The 25,520-nt window shown below is 42.3% G+C and overlaps 2 protein-coding genes across 2 annotated transcripts; both read right to left on the bottom strand.

Moving 5' to 3' along the window:
• Positions 1-45: 45 nt before the first annotated feature.
• Positions 46-4,920, bottom strand: tex261 (testis expressed 261). The gene is made up of 6 exons (XM_066718299.1): positions 4,728-4,920; positions 2,265-2,344; positions 1,551-1,704; positions 1,278-1,345; positions 898-1,000; positions 46-757 (listed from the first exon to the last, which is right to left on the bottom strand). The coding sequence occupies exons 1-6, from the start codon at positions 4,795-4,797 to the stop codon at positions 642-644; spliced, it is 591 nt and encodes a 196-aa protein (XP_066574396.1). The 5' UTR covers positions 4,798-4,920; the 3' UTR covers positions 46-641.
• Positions 4,921-7,200: 2,280 nt separating this feature from the next.
• On the bottom strand, positions 7,201-24,997 carry shtn2 (shootin 2). Its single transcript, XM_066718301.1, has 17 exons — positions 24,739-24,997; positions 21,480-21,529; positions 20,645-20,705; positions 20,297-20,391; positions 19,792-19,960; positions 19,466-19,563; positions 18,643-18,724; positions 18,254-18,348; positions 15,325-15,471; positions 15,066-15,219; positions 13,815-13,974; positions 13,456-13,514; positions 13,112-13,212; positions 12,734-12,763; positions 10,430-10,483; positions 8,623-8,770; positions 7,201-8,384 (listed from the first exon to the last, which is right to left on the bottom strand). Exons 1-17 carry the CDS (start codon positions 24,749-24,751, stop codon positions 8,236-8,238), a joined length of 1,665 nt encoding a protein of 554 aa, XP_066574398.1. The 5' UTR covers positions 24,752-24,997; the 3' UTR covers positions 7,201-8,235.
• Between the last annotated feature and the right edge of the window lie 523 nt (positions 24,998-25,520).

Here is a 25,520-nt window from a genome sequence, read left to right on the forward strand (position 1 = left end):
CCGGCTAAAACCCTAGCAACATCACAGAGAAGCAGGCTCCACCACTTGAACACATTGCTTTTGTTTAATTAGTTGACATCACTTTCCTGTGGGTTGTTTTTCCTGCCATTGTACCCAAAGCCATAATTCCTCCACCCCCCCACCTTGACTTAAACCACCAGATCCTTGTGATTGCCAGGCAGGCTTACACACACACACACAGAAATGAAGGATGGCGATCATAGTTAGAAGAGAAGTGCGCACACAGGCAGCCAGCCAGTTCAGTCCTATTGCTGGGGAAGCGGTTTTAAATCCAACCGATCTTTTCTCACAGTCTATCAGTCTATGGTTTCTTAATCATCCACGGTCCTCAGGTTCCCAAATCAGACAATTCTTTAACAGTTCTTCAAAAAGAAAAAAAATGCAAAAATGATTAAATAAAAAAAACAAAACAAAAAACGAATCCAATGCAGGGGTCCATGGACAGACACTGTTGGCGGTGGTCCTCAGGCCTGCCGTGTTAACGCAGTGCTGACGGCAGGGTGTCGGTCTGTGCTTGTGACCCTCGTACCCCCTCCCTGAAACCCTCCCTCCCCCACCCCCAGGGCAGCTCTGCTCGACCTCGCCCCCACCTCGCCTCCGCTTCGCGTCAGGCCGATCGCTCAGTACATCTTTTGCCGGCTGGGCAGCACCGCCTCTTTCAGGAAGGAGAACACTACCAGGATGCCAGAGCGCTTGCCTCTCTTGCCTTTGGTGAAGTAGTTCGACACCACGTCATCTACATGGACAAGAAAGCGGGACACAGTCAACAACACTGCCAGCTACACTTCAAGAGCGCTGCTCTGATCCCCAGCTTACACCCTCCCAAAGAACAGATACCACAACACATCCACGGCAGAGAGTGGAGCCGACACACACCTCCATGCTGCACTGTCGACGGCAGCACGTTCTCTCCCGCTGACAGAGACACAAAGAAGGAGAAGGGGATGATCCACAGGCAGATAGTGAAGTAGGCAAGGACCTGCAATGGAAAGACAGGTCTCAGGTGAAGCGCAGAGTCCCTTCCCTCTCCCTCCTAACTAAAAGACACTTTCAGATATTGTCACTTAGGAAAAAGAAAATAATTAATAGACACCTCACAGCACTTCTAATTCAGAAAATATGGACCGTGATGCATCTACAAGTTGAAAGCAAGAAATGTAAAGAGGATTACTAAATTATCTCCCCAATTATCGCCCCATTAAAATATATAATACAGATGCTACTAAACGGTCTCACACACACACACACACTCTTACCTCAGAGAAGGGGTAATACTCTTCTGCAAAGTACTGGAATGCCATGTAGTGATTCACCACCACCAAGACTGTACAGGATATGAGAGAGAACACAATCTCCTTCAGGAAACGTACATTCCAATATATTAACCATTTAAAGACACTTCAAATGAACAGCAGCTTTATATTGCCTTCTTAAATATAACATGGGTCCTCCTGTGTTATGATGTATTGATCACATCCACTTTGCTCAACTGAAAAGCTGGATAAACCATTGTACTCGGCCAGACTCACCGCAGGACAGGATGAAGTTGGGCGAGGTCAGCATGATGTAGGGGAAGGTCTGCAGCAGGCCAAAATAGACCAGGTTGGTGAAGAGCCCAACCCCCACCATGAGCAGAGGAAACCCCTCGAACAGGTACAGCCCTGTCAGCACTCCCGTGGAGACCTGGGGAGGGAGAGAGCAGAGTAGGTCAGGGGAGTAGCTGAACACGGACTTGGTGAAAACTACAAGATTAACAAAATATGGCAGTCTCACTGGGGGATGGGGACAACCAGCTGGCCTGGCTGCTGAATATGTAATCACCTGCCACAGAACGAGAGACGGACGAATCCCTGCTATCAGGGGCCGCTGCTATAGACACGACATCATCCAAATGCAATGGGACAAGCCTCCCACTGCCAGGAATATTGCTCTGGGGGGGTTATGTACTTTGTGAAGGCTGCACTGTGACACATAATTACAGAATATGTGTAAGAGTATCTGGGACAGAAAGACAGCATGACAGGAAGAGAGGCCAAGAGACGGGGACTGGAAAAAAAAAAACTTCTAATGCTAAAGAGCACATTAAACTGCCTACATTAAGATCAATTAACATGGCTGAAATAAGGGGGTAACACTTTCCAACTTCCTCACAGCGTGGGGTTCAATGTTTCACAAACACGCTATGCAAGAGGAGCACGGATTAATTATTGCCGAAAATAGGATGTAAGACACTACTCACTCACCCATATCATGTACTTTATGATTCTGCTGGTGGCTACTGTGTATTCTTCTATTAGCTCTGCCAGGTAGTACAGACCAGCAGCTGAAAAAAAAAGGAAAACAAAATGGTTAATAAGCAAGTAAATGACTAAATAAATAACTCGTGTCATACAGAAGTACAGCACAGAAACACAAGTAAGAAAGGCTGGCACACAGCCATTAAGGAGAGGGTACATAAGGCTACAGCTCCAAACCACTCACAACATTCACGTCAAGTCAACGCTGACTTCAGTGTGACCCTGTTCACAGCTGTTTGGTCCCGAGTACTCACGCAAAAGATATCTCTAGCCTATTATTGAAGAGATCAACATGGGAGGAAGACAAATATGTCCTCTTGTTCTCAGTGATCAGAATGGCCACATCTATAATAAAATAAGCATGATGAGTCAAATGTTATAGATTTTACCTAATTGTTATGCATGCACACTGCTGCTTGAGGTTTTGAAAGCAAGGAAGGAACACCTTTGTGAGGTTTGAAAGTGCTCTGAGGAGTTCTGAGTTTATTCTGACACCATCTCATGATCAAAGAGAGGGCATATGGTTAATAAATACACGCACATTCACATTAGTCATCTCTCTGCCCGGAGGACAATAACATCTAATTTTTTCTAAACTAATTTCATTAATCTCATCTACAATTGATGCTGACGCGACACAAGGTACCCAGAGAACATTCAGAGCCTGGTCTCAGTCAATTATTAAATCGATGCTGGTAATAATGTAACTGGACGGCCCAAGTAATTGAGTGCTGGGCTGGAACCAAAGCCCCACGTCACCGCAGCCCCCCAGAGACTGAGCTCGACACCCCCTCAACTGGCTGGAAAACGTGATCCGAACCTTACTCTTACTCTGCATCCTCTTTATGTCAAGCAACAGATTCCCGATCCTCCGACTTGGCACGGCGCAGGTTCTGGAGCCCCTGGGCACTACCTGCCAGCGACCGTAGGGGAAGCGTCTCACAGAGATTGCCCACACAGGTCATCAAGCACACACGCTCCCCAAGTTGCACCCCGGCGTACCGATCTCAGAAACTCTCATAACCTTTTACACAGCTGCGGATTGACACGAGAGAGCGCACCAGCAAAATGTCAAGCGCATCTCTCGGATCCTTCACAACAATTGTGACAGCGGTGACCCCGGCGAGTCTGTCAGCCGAGGATGGATCTGCAAGACAAGAACCTGCTCACACACGCGTCCGTTACCTGACCTAAGGATCGCACTCTCCAGGAGGGTGACCTGTATGAAAAACAAGGTCAGCAAAGCCCCTGTGACCGTAGCGCAGCCCTGTCAATTAACCTCTCTTCACAGCTGCAGCCAGGAAAGTGGATGCTGTCACTGGGAGTCTCAGAGTCATTTAGACCACAGCATTGTTCGCAGGTCTGCAGCACTCACTAGTACAAACACAATCAATGCAGGTGGGGATGCTAATGTCACTACATCTGTAACAGGGGTGCATTAATATGGTTATGCAGGTAAGCAGACCACATGTCCCCACAATCCCCTAGACATTGTACTGGAGACAGGGCAGGATCTTAAGTACTCGCTTCAATGGAAAGGAATAAAAACACATTTTTACACCTTTGCCAAGACTTATAAGGTCCAGATCAAAGTGCATTGCATTTTAAAGGCGATACTTCCAACACCTTTATACTTTTCCTCTGACTTTTCCTATTACACTGAACAGCTGATCTGTTTCCTATGTGATCAGGAGTGAATTGAAGACATGCATTTACAATATTAACGTGAAAACAGTCTTAGGACCAGAAACCGCCGATTAGCTGCTTAATATGGATCTGGTCCAAAGTTCACTCTGCGGGCGTCTATCCCGGCGATTGCCAACGTGGACACACCGGTGATCTGGTCTTAATCAGATTATTGTTGCACCGCCTCACCCCCTTTAAATCTGGTCTTTCATATAGAGGATGCTATACATGATCTATATATTGATAAAGTAATACTGCTAATACAGCTTATCTAATTGCAAAATTAAAGTATTGTTTTACGATTGTGCTGCAAGTCCCAGGGGATCTCCAGCCCTGCCAACTCAAACCCATTAAGTATCTTCTGTGTGGGGGAGTTACAGGTGCGGGAAGAAAGTATGTTGCTCGTCTTTACATAATTACCCCCTCAGTGCACACAATGCAAAATTATATGATTATATTCTCATGCGAATTGTTGCTAGAAAGGGACACCGAATAAACCACACTCGGTAAATGTATGGCTAATTTACCACAGCCTAAAATAAAAATAAAAAATAAAAATAGACCCATTGTCTTTCGGTGAATGTTATGATGTGGCGACCTCGAGTTGACGCCAGCCCGCCACTGCTGCCTCAGAGCTGGGCTGTGATAGCGACAGCTCCCGAGGCCGCAGAGGAAGGATGCGGTCGAGTCCGGGGAAGAAATGAAAATGAAGCGAGAACTCACCGATAGCTAGCGTAACAAAGGAGATCTGAATCACCAGAGAAAACCAGCTTAGTAAATAAATAAACCACATGTCTTTGTTTCTTATAAAACTATATTATACATATAAAAAAATGTTAAGACCGATGTTTTAAAAAATAATCGAACTGATCGAAGTTCCTCCCACTGGGTTCCTCAGACAGGGAGGCAAGAGCGGCGCAGAGGGACATGGCCAGCGGCTCTCTGGGACATCGTAGCGCCATCTATAGGTCAGGAGGAAACACGGCCGTGAGTCAAAGCGAGCCATAGACAAATTAAGGGAACACGTAATCATCACAGTATAACACCAAGTCAATTAAACTTCAGGGATATCAATGTGTCCAGTTAGGAAGCCTAAGCGATTGTGAATCAGTGTCACCTGTTTTGGTGCAAATGAAAGTGACAACAGGTGCACTGGAGAGGCAACAGCAAGACAAACCCCAAAAAGGGAATGGTTCTGCAGGTGGTGGCCACAGACACACTCTCCTTATCCTTCCTGACCGATTCTTCTCTAGTTTTGCCTTTTGCTAGTGTCCTTGTCACTACTGGTAGCATGAGGCGGTACCTGCAGCCCATTCAGGTTGCACAGCTAGTCCAGCTCCTCCAGGATGGCACATCCATACGTGCCGTAGCAAGAAGGTTTGCTGTGTCTCCCAGTACAGTCTCAAGAGCGTGGAGGAGATATTAAGAGACGGGCCGTTACACGAAGAGAGCTGGACAGGGCCGTAGAAGGGCATCAACCCAGCAGCAGGACCGGTATCTGCTCCTTTGTGCGAGGAGGAACAGGAGGAGCACTGCCAGAGCCATACAAAATGACCTCCAGCGGGCTATTGGTGTGCATGTTTCTGACCAAACTGTCAGAAACAGACTCCATGAGGGTGGCATGAGGGCCCGACATCCTCTAGTGGGACCTGTGCTCACAGCCCAGCACCGTGCAGCTCAATTGGAAATCGCCAGAGAAGACCAGAATTGGCAGGTCCGCCATTGGCGCCCCGTTCTCTTCACAGATGAGAGCAGGTTCACACTGAGCTCATGTGACAGACGTGAAAGAGTCTGGAGACGCCATGGTGAACGTTATGCTGCCTGCAACATCATCCAGCATGACCGGTTTGGCGGTGGGTCAGTGAAGGTCTGGGGAGGCATATCCTTGGAGGGTCACACAGACCTCCACGTGCTAGCCAACGGGACCCTGACTGTTGTTAGGTAACGGGATGAAATCCTCAGACCCATCGTCAGACCTTACGCTGGTGCAGGGGGCCCTGGGTTCCTCCTGGTGCAGGACAATGCCTGACCTCATGTGGCCAGAGTGTGTAAGCAGTTCCTGGATGACGAAGGCATTGATGCCATTGACTGGCCCTCACGTTCCCCAGACCTGAATCCAACTGAGAACCTTTGGGATGTTATGTATCGGTGCATCCGACGCTGCCAAGTAGTGCCACAGACTGTCCAGGAGCTCACTGATGCCCTGATCCAGGGATCCTCATCAGGAGCATGCCCAGACGTTGTCGGGAGTGCATACAGGCACGTCGGGGGCATACACACTACTGAGTCACATTATGAGTTGCCGTGATGAAATTCACACAAGTTGGAATAGCCTGTGATTTCAATTGTTTACTTTGATTTTCGGTGCGAGTTTGAATCCAGCCCTTCCATTGACCGTTGTTATGTCATTTTGTTCTCAACGAATTACACAATGTACAGTAAAGATTTTGATCTTTAATATAATTCGTTCATCGAGATCCAATGTGGGAAAAGTCAGGTTTTATTTAAGTTATTCACATTTTGTAACTTTACTGACTGGGACTCCTTATAAACATTTATAAACAGCAACAAAAAAAAATAATAATTTATTGTGAATAGCACAATGCTTAAATTGAAGGATGAGAAAGATTAGAATACTGTTGTCTGTGACTGTATGTTGTAAGAAATTATCCATAAAATCTCTGTCAATAGATAGAAAGAAAAACAAACCTACACTAAATGAGCTGGTTATATTTCTTTCAATCATCATTTTATTATTTGATTTAATTGCTTAGTACTGGAGTGCATTTCCCTTTGTTATTCTTCCCACTTGCTTTGATATTGTGAATATAGCATTTCAGTATTCAAGCAATTACTGTATGCAACTATATATTGTGCTTGTTTAAAGAACCTAAGCCTCTGTATTGTTAATTTCTGACTAACAAACATTGTTCGAATAATCTGCCTCTATATCACTAAGCACTTTGCTGGTTAAATTTCCAGTTAACCCATTTTATTATATAACAGATGCTCTGTAACATATACTGACAAGTAGCTTACAAAAGCTCATTCAAGTGGAAGCAAGTCATCTCTCTCCTATTTGAAATGTGAAGGTGATTGTATTGTACGTATTTATTATTTTGTGACATGATGTGCTTTGGCAAAGTTAATTTAAAAATAAAAATAATACAAAAGAGTGACCCCCACACACACTGACTTACTGATTTGTTTCATTCTTTATTTTTTCTGAAGCAATTGTGCAAAAGAGAAAAAAAGCCTTTATTGTCGAGAGGAAAAATGTAATCTATTGTTCCACATTGTATTGCTGTCTTTTAAACTCTCACAATGTTTCACATGGCCATTTCTGTCAACGTGTTCACATAGCTGTGGAGATTTAATTTTGACAGCACAATGGAGCTCACCCACTCCACAGCCGCAATCTTTCCATTTCACTTAGGCTCTAATTTGATAAATGGACCAATTTAATATTTCCTATCCAAGGTCTTGCGCAGGTGTGAATTGAAAAACAACTATACTGCTGACAAGAGCTTGACCCTCAAGTACAGCAGCATCAATAATCCCCTATTAGCCCTGTTGCTGTTCTCGGTCATATCACAATTATCAACTCAGTTTTAATAGGGCCGCAGTCCTGTCATGTTTGTATGTGTCCTGTAATTACCAATGGATTAAAACCAGGGGGAATGGCTACCTTGATCCATTCTATAAACAGTAACACAAAAGTTAAGGTGAATCAAGTTATTTAACCCTCATCTAACCAAGGACTCCACTGGAGGGGAAGATATTTCTGAAGGAGAGCTGTGGAATTTTTGGTAGGAAACAAACATCTCACCCTTCTCACCTCATCCACAATTAATTAATTAATGTATTTGGTGATTGGCTTAACTGATCACAATAACCATTTGTTCCAGGTATTTAGTAATTGAAAATTGACAAATACCTACACAACCTGCAGGATTGTGGCTCTCCAGGCCCAGGGTTGCCTACCCCTGCTGTAGACCATTATGTTATAAGGAGTTTGAACATGTGCCATTTAAAACCAATAAAGCAGAATTACACTACAGTATTATCTGATGGTATTCAGCCAACAGCAGAATAATCTCAGGGTTCAGAAGACAATAGACTGGGTTCATCAGCCTTGAATCTGTGGGGAATTGCTAGTGTGTGGGGTGAGTTGATGATCTGATGACCCCCCTCAGATGGTTCGGTCTCTTGTAAATCTCTGGCACTGTTGTCAGCTTTCCGAAAGCAGAACGCTCTCGGAGGCTCGGATACGGGAGGCCCTGTTCTCCCTGTTGTGTTTGAGGCGGCGCAGGACGGGGACATTGCTGTTCTCATTCGCCCAGGGTAAGGTGGGGCCTGCTGGGCCAGAGGGCTGCGGATCTGAGGGAGAGACACAGACACACGCTTGATGAGGTGGCTACCAGCCGGACACAGTGAGTTGAATGGAAATGACATCTGCACAGACACTGCTATACTTGTGATGAACAATTAGTTCAATTAGGCTGTATAGTCACTGGAAATCTGGATAGTGATTTACACATACAGTCCACTTACTTGATGTAGGTTTTTTTTGGTTTAATGGTATTATGCCCGGGCAATGTGCCAGAATGTGCCATACCTTGTGCTTTGGTCGGGGGGGGTCTATCCTGCTCATCTCCCATCACTCTCCTCCTCCTCTGCAGCACGGCCAGCAGCTCTGTCTGCGCCACCTTGCGGCTGACCCTGCGGCGGGACACCCTCCTCAAACTCGGGCGCTGCATGGAGACCTGCAGGGAGCACCGTCTGTTAGGCACAGACACGCTGCAGCCAGCCCTCCTCCCCCACACAATCATCTCCCTCTCTCTCTTTACATATATATATATATATATATATATATATATATATATATATATATATTAATTTAGCTACACATCCTACCCCACAACTTCCAAGTGAAAAGTCAAAATCACACACTAAGCTAAGTGGCCTCCACCTGTGTTAAATTGTAGTGATGCACATGATTTCAGGATAAATTCAGCAGTTCCTGAGGGATCCCTCTGCTGGATCGTGCATTTCAAAGCAAAAACTCAACCACGAGCACCAAGGAGCTTTCAAAAGAACTCCAGGACAAAGTTGTTGAAAGGTAACAAACTCCCAAGCACTCCGCTAATCTGGCCTGTATGATACTCAAGAAAGCCCAGCTTGAATCCCATTTGAAGAATGCAAAACAACACTCTGGAAATTTTGAAGTCATGTGGCAAAAGGCTTCTGACCTAATGAAACTAAAATTGAACTTTTTTGCCTAAATGCTAAGCGTTGTTTGGGCGCAAACCCAACACAGCACATTGCTCGAAGAACACCATCCCTAATGTGAAGCATGGTGGTGACAGCTAATGTTATAGCATGGACTGGGGATCTTGCTAGGATAGAAGGGACAAGGATACGGAAAACGAATGGAGCAAAATACAGAAAAGTCCTTGAGGAAAACCTGCTGTCCTCTACAAGTAAGCTGAAACTGGAAGTTCACCTTTCTGTATGACAACGACCCAAAGAATAAATCCTAAATCCAATTGGAAATTTGTGGCATGACTTAAAGCTTGCTGTCTATAACAGTTTTGTAAAGGTGAATGGTTAAATATTGCCAAATTTAAGTGTGCAAAGCTGGTAGAGACCTATCCCAACAGACTCACAGCTGTAATTGCTGCCAAAGGTGCTTCCACAAAGTATTAACCCGGGGGGGGGGGAGACTTATCCAATTATGACATTTCAGTTTTGTATTGTTAATATATCATTTAAAAAAAAGTTTTTTTCCCCTCAACAGTATGGAGTATGGTATGTATATAAGTGGAATCCTAATTTAAATGCAGGGAACTCTGAGGCACTGACATAACAAAATGTGAAAAATATGCATATGCAGTGTAAAGTCACGATATTTAATCCAATTTACTGCAAGAAATCAGAGTCACACCGCAAGTGGCCCTGTACCTACTAACATTTTATTGAAAGCTCAATTAAATTACTGTTTATTTTTCTTTCTTATATGACTGCTTATTTCAACATGGCTAAATAAAGTACTTCAAGTAGTTTGTAACTCTTATCACCAGCTTCACTCCACTTATCCAGTCTTAAAACTACAGGACAGTCCCACTGAATGACAGTAATCTGTGTGTCCCCAAAAGCATTGATTCTCTGCCAGAGTGTTTCATCACACAGATGGAGAAAGGGCACTTCATGCAGTGATTGCAGTGGCTGATTTTTCTAAAATGCTTGCCCTCCCACTACTGACCCACCAGGTTCAACCTTGATGAGCTCCTGCCAGCTGTTGGGATCAGGGGTTAAATGGATTAAATGTTTCATATTCCTGCTGTTAAAAAGTGTATTGGAAGCTACAAAATGAATTTGCATGTGTCAGATTGTGTGACAACTTCAAGGCCAAACATTCTTACCAATATACCCTGCAACTCGTTCACTGCGCTCTTTCTTTTTTCATTCCACTGGTCCTTAAAAGAAAAAAAGACAGTGCTTTAATGTATGGTGACCATCAATACGTCAAATTTGTAAAACAATTGAAGAAATGGCTTGCATCCGAAAGCTAAAAGCAAGCAGAAGAGAACAATAGATTGAGTGTAGTTTGTCTAATGCTTTTAAAGGGAAAATGGCTCAGTTCCTATCATTATGGTTTGATGTGTTTTTACGTGTTGATACAGTGTATAAGTAACATTATCATATAAGAAACTTTTTAAATGGTGGATGCCAAAAGCCAGCATGTATGCTCCTTCAGGGTTTCAGGGTGTGTTGTGTCATAACATCCTGCATAGTATAAGTACTACAAATTAATTTGTCTTCCCTGTGGCAACTCGAGTCATTATTAGCAAATCAACAGAGTATTCGTTTTTCTTATTCCATATTCTTTCTCATCGATAGTAATCATTGTTTCCATAGACAACATGAGGTGTTGCTGTTTCCAGGGTTGTGGGAAAAATACATTAAAATAAAAACTACAAAACTGATAGGAATGTGATGCTTCTGATATCTTTCATACAGTATAGCCACCCATCTTATATTTCATATTCATTATATGTCAGTTCTCCTTAGTGTTTGTTCATGAAGTCTTGCACTATTTTCATTGTAGTGCATATAAATGTAATGTAGTGAATTAATCAGAAGATGTACACTACCGGTCAAAAGTTTTAGAACACCTACATTTTTCCAATTTGTATTGAAATTTACACAGTCTCAATGTACTATGAAATTAAAGCATGGAACAAATAAACAATTATAGATTAAAAATAAATTATGGAATCGTTTTGTTTAACAAAATGTAACCCCTTAAACTGACAAACACCTCTGGTACCCTTAAAAGGGCACCAAATCCATGTGCTTTTCTTTAATACTATTTATACTCTTCACTTTTGCGCTGGTTGCCAACAGAATAAGCTCTCAAACGATGTGTGCATTGTAGGAATATAGTGTAACTTCTATGCACAGGAGCTGCACGTAACACTGCCACATAATGCTTAAGAGGGTGTAGTAAGAGTATGTATTTATTTATATACACGCTGTAAGATTTTATAGTTTTTCCGCTATCTGGAAAGTTATGACACAACACATCCTGAAATACTGAAGGAGCATAATTGCTGGCTTTTGACATCCAACATTATTTAATAAGTTTTATATTTGCAAGTTTTAAAATTGGCTTATATGATAGAATCGATCTGGAAGAGTGCTATACATCTTACTTACACATTATAGCAACACTTAAAGACACATCAAACTAGAACTTAATTAACTGTGCCAGTTTCTCTTTAAGTTGCACTTATTCAAGTCCTGTGCCTAAGAAACAAAAGAAATAGACTAAACTTTATCATCATGCACAGTGTATTTTCAATATTTCATCAGTATATCATTTACCGACCCACAAAAAGAAGACTGTGACAATACAGCAGTCTCTTCTAAGACTTTAAAGATGAAAATATGTTGTGGTGCACTTTGAAGCCTGAGGGCTGCAGTCTAGCAGGGTATATATATGCTTTTAAAATACCAATCAGTGTGTTTACATGAGCTGGGGAACTGACATTCTTACACAAGAATAGTTGTACAAAGAGTAAATCTGGTATCAAACGTCATGTTAACATACATATTTTCAGATAACATATTGGAAGATGCTCAAAGAGAATTTTTAGAACATCCATTAGATTCTAGAAGGTTCAGATAGTATTCTGAAAACCAGAATATTATCTGTCATCCCATTACACAGGCACAATTTTTTTTCCCTGCAAACTCTCACTACTACTGTGTATACACAAGCACCCCATGATGTATAAATTATTTATCATTGGGACCCATGTACAGTATGAATGTTGTCTACATATTCTATTAATTACTTAATTGGAGTGTCATGTAAAATAAACTAAAAGGGCACTTTTTAATTCATTCATTTTATACTTTTCAGGTTTCTAAATACATTATTTTTTGGAATTACTGGATCTCATGTAAACACACTGAACAGCTGAAGACATGGCTTATTAAATTGGTCAAATTAAACAGACTTAAAGTGACTTAAATATGCTAATTTTGACCTAGAAAACCCAAATGCTATGTTGAATTAAGTTATGCTCCCCTATTTAAATGTGAGGAAAAAAGGACATTTTTATAAAATACACTGTGGATGACAATCAGCTATTGGCAAAATGTCAGTCTTTGCTGTGCAGTGTAAGGGCATAAACAATCCATCAGCCAAAGCATCTGACCTTCCAGGCACTGTCCTCTTCCGCGCTGGACTGAAAAACAAGGCCAGAGACCACAGTTTAGCCTTATTCATCACTGTTCCTCTGCCAGCACATATGTGGTATTATAGGTTTTACACTGCTTTGTTATCAATGTTCTTGGAGCACCTCTTTTGTAATTTCAAAATAACAGTTTTCAGAGGTCAGTCAAAACAAAGCAGAAGGCACAAGGGAACAGCAAGAACAGACTGTGAGCCACTGTTTTAGGTCATATATAAAACAATTTAAATTAATACGTTCATATCAAGAACTGTAGTGGTCATTTGTTGCAGCAGTCTTCCCAGTTTGCTCATCAGACATAGTTGCTTTTGAGGCAGCTAAACTATTCAAAATGACTTGTACCTGGTGTGGCTTCTGTGTGGGTCTCAGAACAATCCCATTCTTAATCCTCTCCATCATCTCACTGACTGCCTTGGCCTTTACATCTGGCCCAGATGTCGGGGCTGCAACATATACACATTCAGGTGCTGTAAATGTGTGGCTGAAATCCCTTCATATACTAGTCAATGTAGTTCTCAAATGTATTTCATTTAAATTTTAAAGAGATAAAGAGATATGCTGGCACCCAGACGTGCATTGTAACAAATATTAGATCTCACAGAGAAATCCAATTAGATCTCCAGTATGCTATATTGAGGCAATGTTATCAGGAGTAATTCAGGGTGTGTGGTGTTGTGGAATCTCACATTTTGATGCTGGGTTGGGTGGCTGATTCCTCTTCCTGTTCTTCAGGGCCTCCAGAGGGCTGGGCACACAGAACGGGAGGTCAACACACAGCATTATTAGTACTATAAATGCCTTAAGAAAGGAAGTGGGGTAATACAGCCTGACTATAATTATCTAGAGAACACAATCAAATATGAAATAACACAGACGAGAGGAAGCCATTAACCCTGTCATGATCATTTGGTTGCCATTAAGTTGGTTTATCTTATCTTATCTTAGTCAATTCCTGCAGGGTTTCAGCGTCCACCAGCTGTTTGATTTGCCAAGAACTTTATGTCCCCCCACTATATGTTAGCTATTCTCTACCTGTCCCTCTTACCTGACAACAGCAATAGGGGGGGGGGGAGGAAGAGGAGGAGGAGGAGGAGGAGGAGGAAGAGAAAGAGGGGGAGGGGCCGGGGCCTCTTGTTGTGATTGGTCTGATTGAGGGGGAGTCTCAGAGACCTCTGCTTGTTTCAGCCGGTCCTGGAGTTGGGTCACTGAGAGATGAAACAGCAAAAGTCATGCATTAGCATGGGCGTAGATTTTCTAAAAACAAATATGTTCAGTGCACTGATATCCAGTGTACATTGGTATGTATATGTATACACAGGGCACTCGTACATAGGCTGAAATAGGCAGAATAGAAATTAGTGCCAAAGTTTGCTGACTAGCTAAATCATTTCCTAATGAAGTGCATTTGCATGACAGAAAAAATCTTGTTCTTTGTTAAACCTTGCGATATTTCTGATTTCTGATTTGTTTGTTTGTTGACAAATGTGTCTTAAGGAAAATATTGGAATTCTAATATTCATGTACAGTATATGCACTACATGAGACAACATTTCCTCAACAAGAAGTTCATAAGATCCTACAATACCCAAATAAATAGTTGCCCACAGAATGACCATTTTAATTGAGATCATGTTGATTTGCTGTCATGATTTATTTGGGGATGTGCACAAGAAACAGTCTGACTCTGTGGCATAACTGACACATTGTGACACCGGTGAAAATTACAGTAGTAATGCCTTAGATGTACTAGATAAACATTTGTATTAACATTTGTATTAACTGTATTAACATACTAATTCATTCTACTCAGCAGATATTTAATTGTGTCACATCCAATACCTACAACAAGGTATCTATATGGCTTTATTAACACTCTATAACTTAGTTATTAGTTATCTATAAAACTTAGGTAAACAATAATAAAACATTGTTATCACTTATCTTACCTTATCAATCAAAATTATACAAAATGCATGTATACCTTATTTACAACCTCACAACATACAATAACATTATGTATAAATATAGAATCAATAACCTCATAGTTAATGGCCTCCACTGTCGATGAGTATGTTATTAACACACGGTCAGTTCTTCTCATATATATAATCCACTGTAAGGGTATAATTCAGTGTTATTAGCCTGGTTATAGATTTATTAACTGTTATTCAAGTACCATAAACAAAAAGCATAATCACAAACACTGACGAGAAGCACCTCAATATGAAGTGTGTATTTTTCTTATGTTTGCTGACAGACTTGAGCAGAGACGTAAGGCAGGGCCCAAACTGCATACCTTCCTCTTGCAGCTCAGTGATTGTACACCGGGCGTCTCTGAGCTGGCTCTCTGCTTCCCTCTTCTGCTCCTCACACGCCTCCAACTGTGCTTTCACTCTCTCCAGCTCCTTGAGGACAGGGCCCTCATCTAGGGCAGACTGCACCCCTAGCAGCTGCAGACACACAAATGCATGGTTTTACTATCATACACTCTTTTCCAGGGATTACCAGTTGCCCTCTGATGGACCATGGCCTGCTAGTGCCAAGCAGTGTCTGACCTTGTTCTGGCGCTGCAGCAGGATCTCCTCCAGAGTGCTGCTGACCTTTGCCACCTGCTCCAGGGCTTGGAGGAGCTGGGGCTCTGGCTCAGTGCTCGGCATGAGCATCATGCTCTGCCGTGCCACCTCCTTTTGCTTCACCAGCATCTGGGGCAGAGCAGGGAACATAGGGCCATCATGACATGTGGGCTGCTCTACTCCATTCCAGTCCATCTACTCCAGGAGTGCTAAGCGCTGGTCCCAAAATGGTCAAAGTGTCTTCAGGGTTTTCTTTCCTCCTGAGCTCATAACTAGCTAATCTAATTTTGGGGTTATTTGGACCAATCAAATAAGAGTTCCTAGTTGTTAAAGTGTTGATGATTCCAAAAGACCAATAAAACCTGTTGGATTATTATATACCCCCAGAACCAGAGCTATGCCCCACTATGGACTGGTTTCCTTTCGGTCCTGTGCCTGAAAAATCTACCCTCTCCTGAATTAGATCCAGGTAACTGAATAGCAACTGAAGAGAATTTGCATTTTCAATCCCATTTCCTCACCTTGACCAATATAATGAATATTGTAAAAATAGCAGGGGAAAGGCATTTGTAAGTGTATGTTTCATATAGTAGTATTAGATACATTTAAAATGTAGAATACTTATACAATATAGTGGGTCAAATATATAAACATATTAAAATGAAACTAAAGTTTATAGTTTATGGGGTATGGTTTATATGCAAATCAAGATACACAAATGTATTAAGTCACTCTAATGAAACCCCAAAAAGTACCTTGGTGGAATTTTGTTGATAAATTCACCAATTAATCAATCACGAACAAAGTAAGATGTAGACTGTGGAAAAGATGAAAAAATAAAACACATTTCTCCTTATACAGGTAGTGAACAAAAAGAATGGATCCACCAGGTTACGAGGGCATATGCAAACACATATGCAAAGTTGCAATTCCCCAGTCTGACAGACAAGGGATCAATTGCCATTTAAGTAAGGTGCCGAACACTGATATACAGCATAGGAGTATGGAAGAATCTGGGTACGGAAACGACATCACTAGAAACCATCATTCTTCAGTCTCCTTGCATTTGTGTAGGCTGTGAGGTGCGACTGGAGTTCAGCTTCGCGTAAAGTGGATATGAATTTCATAAAGAATGACGTGGAACTCTCTAAGTTATAATAGAAGGGGATTTATTTTCATGAACTGAGAGTCATATTGGTAAAAGAGTGTGACTTTCAATTTCACAACAGTGTATTTGACTCCGAGTGGTCTGAGAAGTGAATACAGTTGAGTTGCTACTAATCATAGGCGTTGGAGCCCTGAAGCTGTAGCCAAACTATCCCAGAAAAGCTACTTTGAAAATGGCCATGAATTTTAGGACAATATTTCCATAGCTATATCCTCGGAGACATTTTGCGATCACAGAGCTATCTTACAGTGAATATACCTGTTTCTTCTCTCAGCGTTCTCTCATGCCCTTCCCCTTGTGAACATGGGATTTGTGGGTGTTTTTGAAAAAGCAGCATGTGATAAATCTGAGCTGACATAAAGATTAAATAAACACTCCTTTTACAACCAGGACATCTATAAACCTTTCACCTCACATGTCATTCATTCCTTAATGGCAGAAGGATATTCAGCGCATAGATGGATACTCAATGAATTTCCATGCATTATCTGCTTATTCCATCCCCTGGTTTAAAGGCTTTGTTGCTGCTGCCATGCACTGCAAAGGGAATGAATGAGCATCTGATACAAATAAAATGGCTGGATAAATAAATAAGCCCTGCTCCGACAAGGGCACTTCCCAGCCCATTCAGGAGAGGGCCGTGCTGTGTGCGCTCCAGGACTCCCCTTTCACTGCGGTGCTTGGAGAGGACTCCTGAGGTAAGGCTATTGTGAGGGTATCTGTATGCAGCCCATACACGGTCAATACACTGACGAAACGCAGACTATACATCGGTGCGGACAATGGGAGGGTGCTTTGTGGCCTGCGCTGGATGTGGCGGCACCGGGCCTGGTGTGCGTGGGCTTCGGCGGTTGAAAGCCGCGGCCGTGACAGGGCCTAATTAACACGGGAGCCTGGGACGGGGGACTCAATGGGATATTGTCTTGCTTTTGGCACTTAATGGGCCGCCCCTGTTCTTCACACATTAGCTGTCAGAACTGCAGCACGTTCAAAAGCCCTCTGTTTTCCCTTTCACACCTTCTTGACCCCCCTCCCTTTCCTCACTACGTTTTATTTGCACAACACTGCTAATTACTCTGGTAGCCCCCATGAAGAGCCCCATGCACACAAAAGGATAAACCAGAGCCTCAATAGGGAAGTGTCCTCTCTCTTCTCTCTCTCCCCGGGCTTGTCCATTCACACCGCACAGAGGGATGGGGTATTCTGCACCTCCCAGGCGATGCACCCTCTGAATTGCGCCAATTAGCAGAAGGGTGAGTCATCTCTCTTTGTGCTCGGAGCTTGTCAGAGGATTCACGGTGCCTTTGTGGTATCAATCAGGTTTTTCCCCTGTTTTGCCTGTCAGCCTCTGTGATCCTCTTCTCCATCTTGGGAATTTGGCCCTCCCTCTCGCTGGATGGCATATAACATCAGTGCTGAAGGAAACGGAAAACTCGTACACCTAGCAGGAATCCGGGGAAATCCCATCCTTAATTTACTTTTTTCTCCAGTAATTTGAGAGGAGAACACGGCTCACGTTTTGACAAAACAGCGCCTGATGTCTGATGAGTCCATAAGTCCTCAATCCCTCCAAGACTCCAAGTCTCCTTCATAAAATCCCATTTTAAGACTATAACCAAATCAGTAGTATGGACCTACCTGTGTGTGTGCTGTCCTGCCACTTCAAAGCTAGTGGCCTTGATATAGAGATAGCAGTGTGCTCTGGCATGACAGGAGTAGCAGCTGTGAGACAGTGGAAAGTACCTGGTGTGCAAAGATCTCTGCATGCTGCCTCAGGTTCTGCTCCAGCTCCAACTTCTGGGTCAGCTCCATATGCTCATGGGACACTAGTTGAGACACTGTGGAGGAGAAAAGCACACACATACACAGAGACACACACCTCGGGTAAATGCAGTGTACTGTACTCTTGTCCTCTTGGCAACAGATGCCCATGGGTAATACAACTCACTGTACAAATGAAAGGGGCACACTGGGGGCCGTCTTTGTGAATCGAGCCCCCTGGTTGTCCAGGGACTGTATTCTTTGGCCAGGGGGCATTGTAGCTGATGTGTGTGCACCTCTCAGTGTACCAGTGTTTTCTGTGAGTGTGTGGGTTGGTTGGCATCGCAATATTTGTGGCGCGCTCTGCTCACCCCGATTGAGTTTCTGCATGGCTCGGTTTTGTTTGTTCAGTTTCTTAAGCACGAATTCCTTCTCCTCCTTCTCTGCAGACAGCTGTGTAGGACAGCAGACATAACTGCATTAACGCATTGACAATCAGGACACAATGATGTTAGAGTTGATGGAAACTTTGTTTCCTCTTGTAACTATGTTTTAGCTCCCACATCCCAGATAAAACTGAGCATGCTGAAGCAGTGGAATTTTTCAATGTTAAGATTTACCTCTCTCAATGTGCTTTTGTGCAACTGGATTGTACCGGATATACAGGGGGAGCACACTGGCTTTGTTTTATTTTCTGTTCAGCTCCCCACTTTGTCATGGAGAATGCTACAGTACTACAGCGAGCCTCCTTGAACACAGCCACCAAAAATTAAAAAAAAAAAAAAACACATAATGGAACAAACAAAAATTAACATCTTTGGGAACTTGGCCTAATGCTGATGGTCATGTAGGAGATTATATGACAGGCCAAAGGTCAAATGGTAGGGTGAAAACAGACATTTTGTACTGTTCCCAGGATACTGTGGCTTGTGTGGAATATATCCAGGAAAGCTGGAATTATTGTCTTCTTTTTCATTTGCATAAGTCAATTAAGGAAATACTAACCCAAACCCAAACTAGAGGGAGTTCTACCAAAGAAACCACCGCAGCTGATTACTCTACCACCCTGAATTCTGCAAACCAGTTACTCAGTAAGAGTGGCGACAATCTGCGGCTTTGCTGGCGGTAGTCTGGCCTGTTTCTGGAAAAGGAAGTTAGCTTCATTGGCAGGCAGAAAAAGTGAGTGACTGTTACCTGCTCCCTGAGTTCTGCCTGCTCCCTCTGCAGTGTCTCCACCTGGCCGGACAGCTGCATCTTATCTCCTGCCAGCTTGTCCAAAGACCCCTGCAGTTCTTCGAGGAGAGGAAGAAACGTTAAACCAACATGCACACACGAGAGCCTTATAGAAAACATCAGCACCGTCAATCAGCAGTTTACTGGCTGCTAGAAATGGTGAACAGCTGATCAGTAGTGTCCGTAAGCCGCACACGGCAATTAAGCAGAAATATTAATCTCTGCAAACTCGTTATCCCTTATTTGCATGTTGGTTTATTTAATGGGGAGGAGCAGGGAGTATATACCTCTGATCTGAGTCTGGCACTGCAACAGGGATTCGGTGGCAGGGTCAGGCTCGGGGTCGAGGTCAAGGTCAAGGTCAAGGGTGATGGTCCCCAGGTCCTCTGGGAGCTCTGGGATCAGCGGTAGCAGTGCCTGGCTCCTCCTCTTCAGCATCTTGTTCTCCTTCGATACCTAGGGTCAGGCAGGGGCAGTCAGCACATGGACCACACTCACTGTATGTCAAGTGGTCAGTGTGTCTCTGCTCACGTTATATTTATTTCCCACCGCAAATAAACTGTGCTCAGCTGATTCTAGAATCTACTGTGTACTCTGCTTCTGGTATACTTATTGAATTCCTCTTATAATTTGAGACTTAAGGATGAGGTCAAGACCAGGAAATGAAAGCCCTGTAGTTTACCAGCTCCATCTGAAAGCTAAGGAATCAAGTAATGCTCTCTGGAGCTGGTTGTGTGCCAGTGCTGGGGTTTACAGTCTTGCCCAGTCTCCGATGTAAGTCCGGGGTTATACCTTTGCAGCAAAGACTTCTGCATTCTCCCGGCAGGTGCGTTCAATCTCATACTGCATCTCCAGAGCACTGATCTCATTCAGGATCTGCAGGGACACTGCTCACACACACACACACACAAACACACATAGACTGTAAGGTTGTATTTATATTTAGAATCTCCAATAAGTGATGCCCTTTAGTCAGACACTAAACAACCCCACTGTTACAAATCTATCTTCAGGAGCAAGGAGACCAAGCAAAACATATGTCAAAGCCAGTCTCTCATCTCTCCACTGTAGGCCTAGCATGCCTTCAGCCCAGCTCTTAAAGCCATCATAGGATCTGATGCAGGACTGGAGACACTTTACCTTGCTCAATATCGGCCAGCTTCTGGTGGGCCTCGTCCCTCTCCAGCTCCAAGATCTCGAGCTGCAGGGAAGAGAGAGAGGCATGAGATGTCAGCAAATGCAAAGACTGCTGCAAGGATTCAGAGGCAAGCCAATGCAGGGTGGATAATAGATTCACCACCTCAGGGATAGCTCAGCTTCAGGTCATCCGCTGTTTTCCCCACATTACCTTTTAAAGGGTTGCTCATTGCGACTGGTTAAAACATGCTTTCCACAGTCCTTGACTAACTGACCAAAGTGCTTTGGTACATCTAATTGTAATAAATACTACCTCATTTGCACCCCCTTTTTGCATCCTATTGCGGAAGAGCCCAGAATTAAATATTCATCAGCAACTTAATCGTAAAGAAAAATTATTTCTGCAATGTAGTTTTTTTAAACCAAGCAAAAGTCATCTTGCTTGTTTAGTACATGTAACCTGACATGTCCGACTTGTGTGTGACAGGTTTATGGCTCATAAACATGAACAATCCTTTAGTACACCTAGCCCTGTGTGTTAGGAAAAGACAAGGTGGAATCCTGAAAAAGACAGCAAAGCATTTAAAGAGCCCTACCATCTATTTCTCAGGACTGTACTACTGTGCACAGACCACAATTAAGATGTCCCAGCAGTGCTGCAACTGACAGCCCCAGTGAATGAGCCGATCGATATCTTATTTTCCTTTTCAATGAGAGCCGTGCATCATCTGTACAGAGCTCTTCTATGAGTTGGCACTGTTCACCCATTTTTTCAGGTACCATTATTTCTTTGTAGCAGTGAGAGGGGCACCTTAACCCTTTGTGTGTAGATCCCTACCTGAATGTCCTCTTCATTCTCTGAAGAACTGTTGTTTTCTTCAAGGACATCTGGAAAAATTAAATATAATTTAAAGGATTATATAAAGACACTCTGGCACTCTCACAGACCCAGATCAACACCAGTCTTGGGCTACCCAATGTTTTTTTAGGTAGGGCAGTCCAAGATAAGTGTTAATGCAAGTCTGTGAAAGAAACTATAACTCTATTCACTGTGAAGCAAGACAAAAACAATGTTTCCAGTGTTTCTAACGACAAATAACATTCAGCCATATCAAATAAATGCAAAAGGAAATGTCAAATTTGCATAAAGGAAAGAAGAAGTGAAACTGAGGAAGTGAAAATGGAGGCGGCCAGCATTAAGAATGTTTTAAAGATCATCAAGCCGACACGTGTTCGATCCTTGCACTCTTTAAAACAACGTCCCACTCCGGAAACCCACATCTCTCTGGAACTTGAAGCTGTACACCTCAAGTTCCAGAGAGATGTGGGTTTCCGGAGTGGGCCGTTGTTTTAAAGAGTGCGAGGATTGAACAATAAGAATCACAAATAGGAACAGAATACGTTTCTTAATGTTTTCTGGTGAGCGATTATTTGGGGATACGTCTCCAATATCATTTCTCTAGTGTTCCTATGGGTGATGCACTCACTGTGAAACTTCAGAGAAGCCTACTGTTGCTGCATTGTTGTCCATACAAAGCTTACCATATATTTCTAACTTTGGAATTAGTCCTTGTAAGACATGTTCTGTATATTGCGTTCTCTACAGTTATTTTCCATTTTAGTAGCTGTAACATCAGACAGACAGGAGCCCCCAAGGATATACCCTCTGCAGCAGGACTGGCCTTTTCAAAGCAGTGGCACTGAATATATGACCTATACCCAGACTACAGAAATGTCATCGGGATGTGAACAGCAGGAATGGTACTTCAATAGCTGAAGCAACAATATCTATTTTATTCTGAACACTGTTTTTGTAATATGACATCTGTCTCTTAGTTATATGAAATCAGAAGGGAAGCGAAACCAGCAAAAGTGGTCAAAACTACATGCTCTACCTGCCGAGGGGAAATGTATACTTTTCACAGGGAAGCAAAACTAATTTTCCCTGCATGGAGGCACTGGATTGGCTTGGTAGTGTAGTACGACCTTTATCGCAATCACTGTTCTCCAGACCCTTTTTATTACAAGTCTGCAGTGCAGAGATTTGGCCAAAAGGCCTGGAAAACTGCATCTGTAGCCAAAACAAAGGCCCCCAAAGGATAAAGAGTTATTTGCATATAGGAAGATGAACGAATGAATGGACTGTAAACTGCCACCTATTTCTGAACTCCATAAAAGGAAAATAAATGGAGAAACTGGCACAATTATGACAGTGTAAAAATCAATCCACCATCTGTTAAACCATTATCATAACATTCCCATTATTTTGTTGCATTCCTGTGTTAACATTAATTAAGACAGTATTGTAACAAAAATAACAAAGATTTTGTAAAAGTGTCCAGTGGCATATGCTCACTAGCTGGAAACAAAAGGCACGGACAGCTGTGGATGAAGTGAACACAAAGTGAATTATCTTTGCCTGCGGTGTAGATGGCAACATACACTAAACTGTCTGCCTGCCGGGCCCAACCTGTTAATGACTGATGTTTGATAGAAGTTAACAAGCTTTTAGTATCATATCTAAAGAGAAGAGAAGATTATCTTACCCTGGATTCTAAAGTGTTGGATCCACCGTTAGGACAGAGGCAGACATCTATCTATATGTTGATCTTGGTTTAAAATGTTATAAAACCCCACAGTGTACTTAAATATTGTGGTGTATTTTGCATTCTTTTAGCTCTGATTACATTCAGAAACCCATTCTCTCCCCCATGCATAGAAAGCTGAGAAAGACCTCCCTGTAGAAAACAAAATCCAAAAAAGAAACAGCAAACACAGTTGTAATGTCTTTAAGTGTATGTAAATACCAGACAAACCACAGATTTCCTCCTCTAGAAATCAGCAAGAACAACAATCAATCAAATATTTTAATTCTAGACCATTTTCACCCTCAACTGAACAATTGCTGTGAGATTGTAAGCTCCCTTATTTTTTAATACACATAAATACCACCTACACTAAGGAAGTTTATTGATGCCATATAGAGTACAAAAAAAGTTTCTGATTAATGTATCTCATTATTATTATTATTATTATTATTATTATTATTATTATTATTATTATTATTATTATTATTATTATTTCTTGGCAGATGCACTTATCCAGGGCGACTTACACCATAAGTGCAATAATACAGTTAAGTACAAGGCATCAAACATTACAAATTCAAATATATATTATACAAAGCAATTCAAGATATAATACATTTTACAACTTCCAATTTATACAGTTAAGTACAGTAAGTGCAGACATAATAGCAAACTAAATGCTTCAGTTTTTATGAGATACATATCTCATATAAACAGAACTTTATTTTTTACGTTATTTTTATTTTTACAGAGATAAGTATCTAATAAAAAAGGAAGCCTTTACAAAAACACTGCCGTTTTGTGAGCACTGGGTCATCTGAACAGGAGAACATCAGCCATGGGTAATGCACTTGTCACAATCAGGTCCTATTGGTGAGGTCCGAGTCATACGGACGTTTAGGAGTGTTTAGTGCATTTGGAGCATTGTGAGCATACAACACTGAAACAGTACAGGAAAAGGGGAAGACTGTTTCCTAGAGAAAACTGATGTGCTAGACGTCTCTGGACAATAACATAAATATGTGCCCCCCTCCCAGGCCTACATCGAAACGTACTTATTAATCCAGTCTACACATAGTGCCAAACAAATAAATACTGCCTAAAACATTCTCCATGCCACAGTGTTTTTTATTTTATTTTACTCTGGCGCCAATCCATACTAAAAAAACACAACACATACAATGCAATGCAAAGCATATAACAGGAACCAACAAAATCCCCTTCCGATTGTGATTCCCATAACATGGCCATTTATTGACTGATGATCTGATGGAAAGATTAATGGATTGATTGATTGATTGATTGATTGATTGATTGATTGACTATCAACAAACAGTCCCTAGTTACAATCAGGGGTGCAGTTTAGCCATTGAAAAACAAAAGAAAGTAAGAAGTAAAGAAGAAGTATCCTATTACTATATCCTGAACTATTTTGTTATACGATTCCACCTCACTTCACTGTCCCTCCTATTCAACACTGTTTCCTGCACCACACACTGCGGCTCTTACCTGAGTTCCACATGGCCTGGTGCTACAACAGGGTGCGTCCTCTCGGTTCTGGGAGCTGCAGTTGCGCAGTGTTTTCTCTGTCAGACGACACTGTTTCTGTGCCAGAGCAGATCTCTGACTGAAAGCGCAGCCTCAGCACATGCAACAGGGAACTGAAATCAGAGTATTTGGTGTTTTCTTGTTTCTGACCTTTGTAGGAACGCAGGCCCAAGATCCGGAGATTACATTTCTGCACCTGAGGTTATGGGGGCGGATAGCAAGAATGATACTTGTGCTGAAGCAGTTTCACTTCCATGTGGTTATGACTTTATATGTACATAGAGGTGTTCTGTGTGTGTGTGTGTGTGTGTGTGTGTAAGGGCAAGTTAGATGTGTGTGCGTTGTTCCTGTTGTGTGTGCATGTTGCTGTATTATATTCCTGAAGCCCCATACACTTTTTATTTTATCATTGCTCGCTGTTATTTAAATGTACAGATTGATTGATTTTAGTTCATGGAATTTGCATAGGTTTGTGGTCGGTCCATATTTAGACAATGAGGGTCTGGGCACATCTACACTCTTACTTAAGCCAAAGCCAGGACCTGCTTTCATCAGCTGAGGTTTTGTCTGCATTTGTGAGGATGGGTTGTGTTCATGGTTTAGTGGTAAAACCACCACTGATTGCCTGAGAGTCTTTTGTTTTCTTAAATATCCAGTGACTCTTTTGTTTCATTATCTTAAAGCCAGTTTCAATTATTATGAATTTGAATGGTGAAACATGAAACTACATGTATTTTCACATA

Source organism: Amia ocellicauda, chromosome 12 (assembly GCF_036373705.1).
Source record: "Amia ocellicauda isolate fAmiCal2 chromosome 12, fAmiCal2.hap1, whole genome shotgun sequence".
NCBI classification, from domain to species: domain Eukaryota; kingdom Metazoa; phylum Chordata; class Actinopteri; order Amiiformes; family Amiidae; genus Amia; species Amia ocellicauda.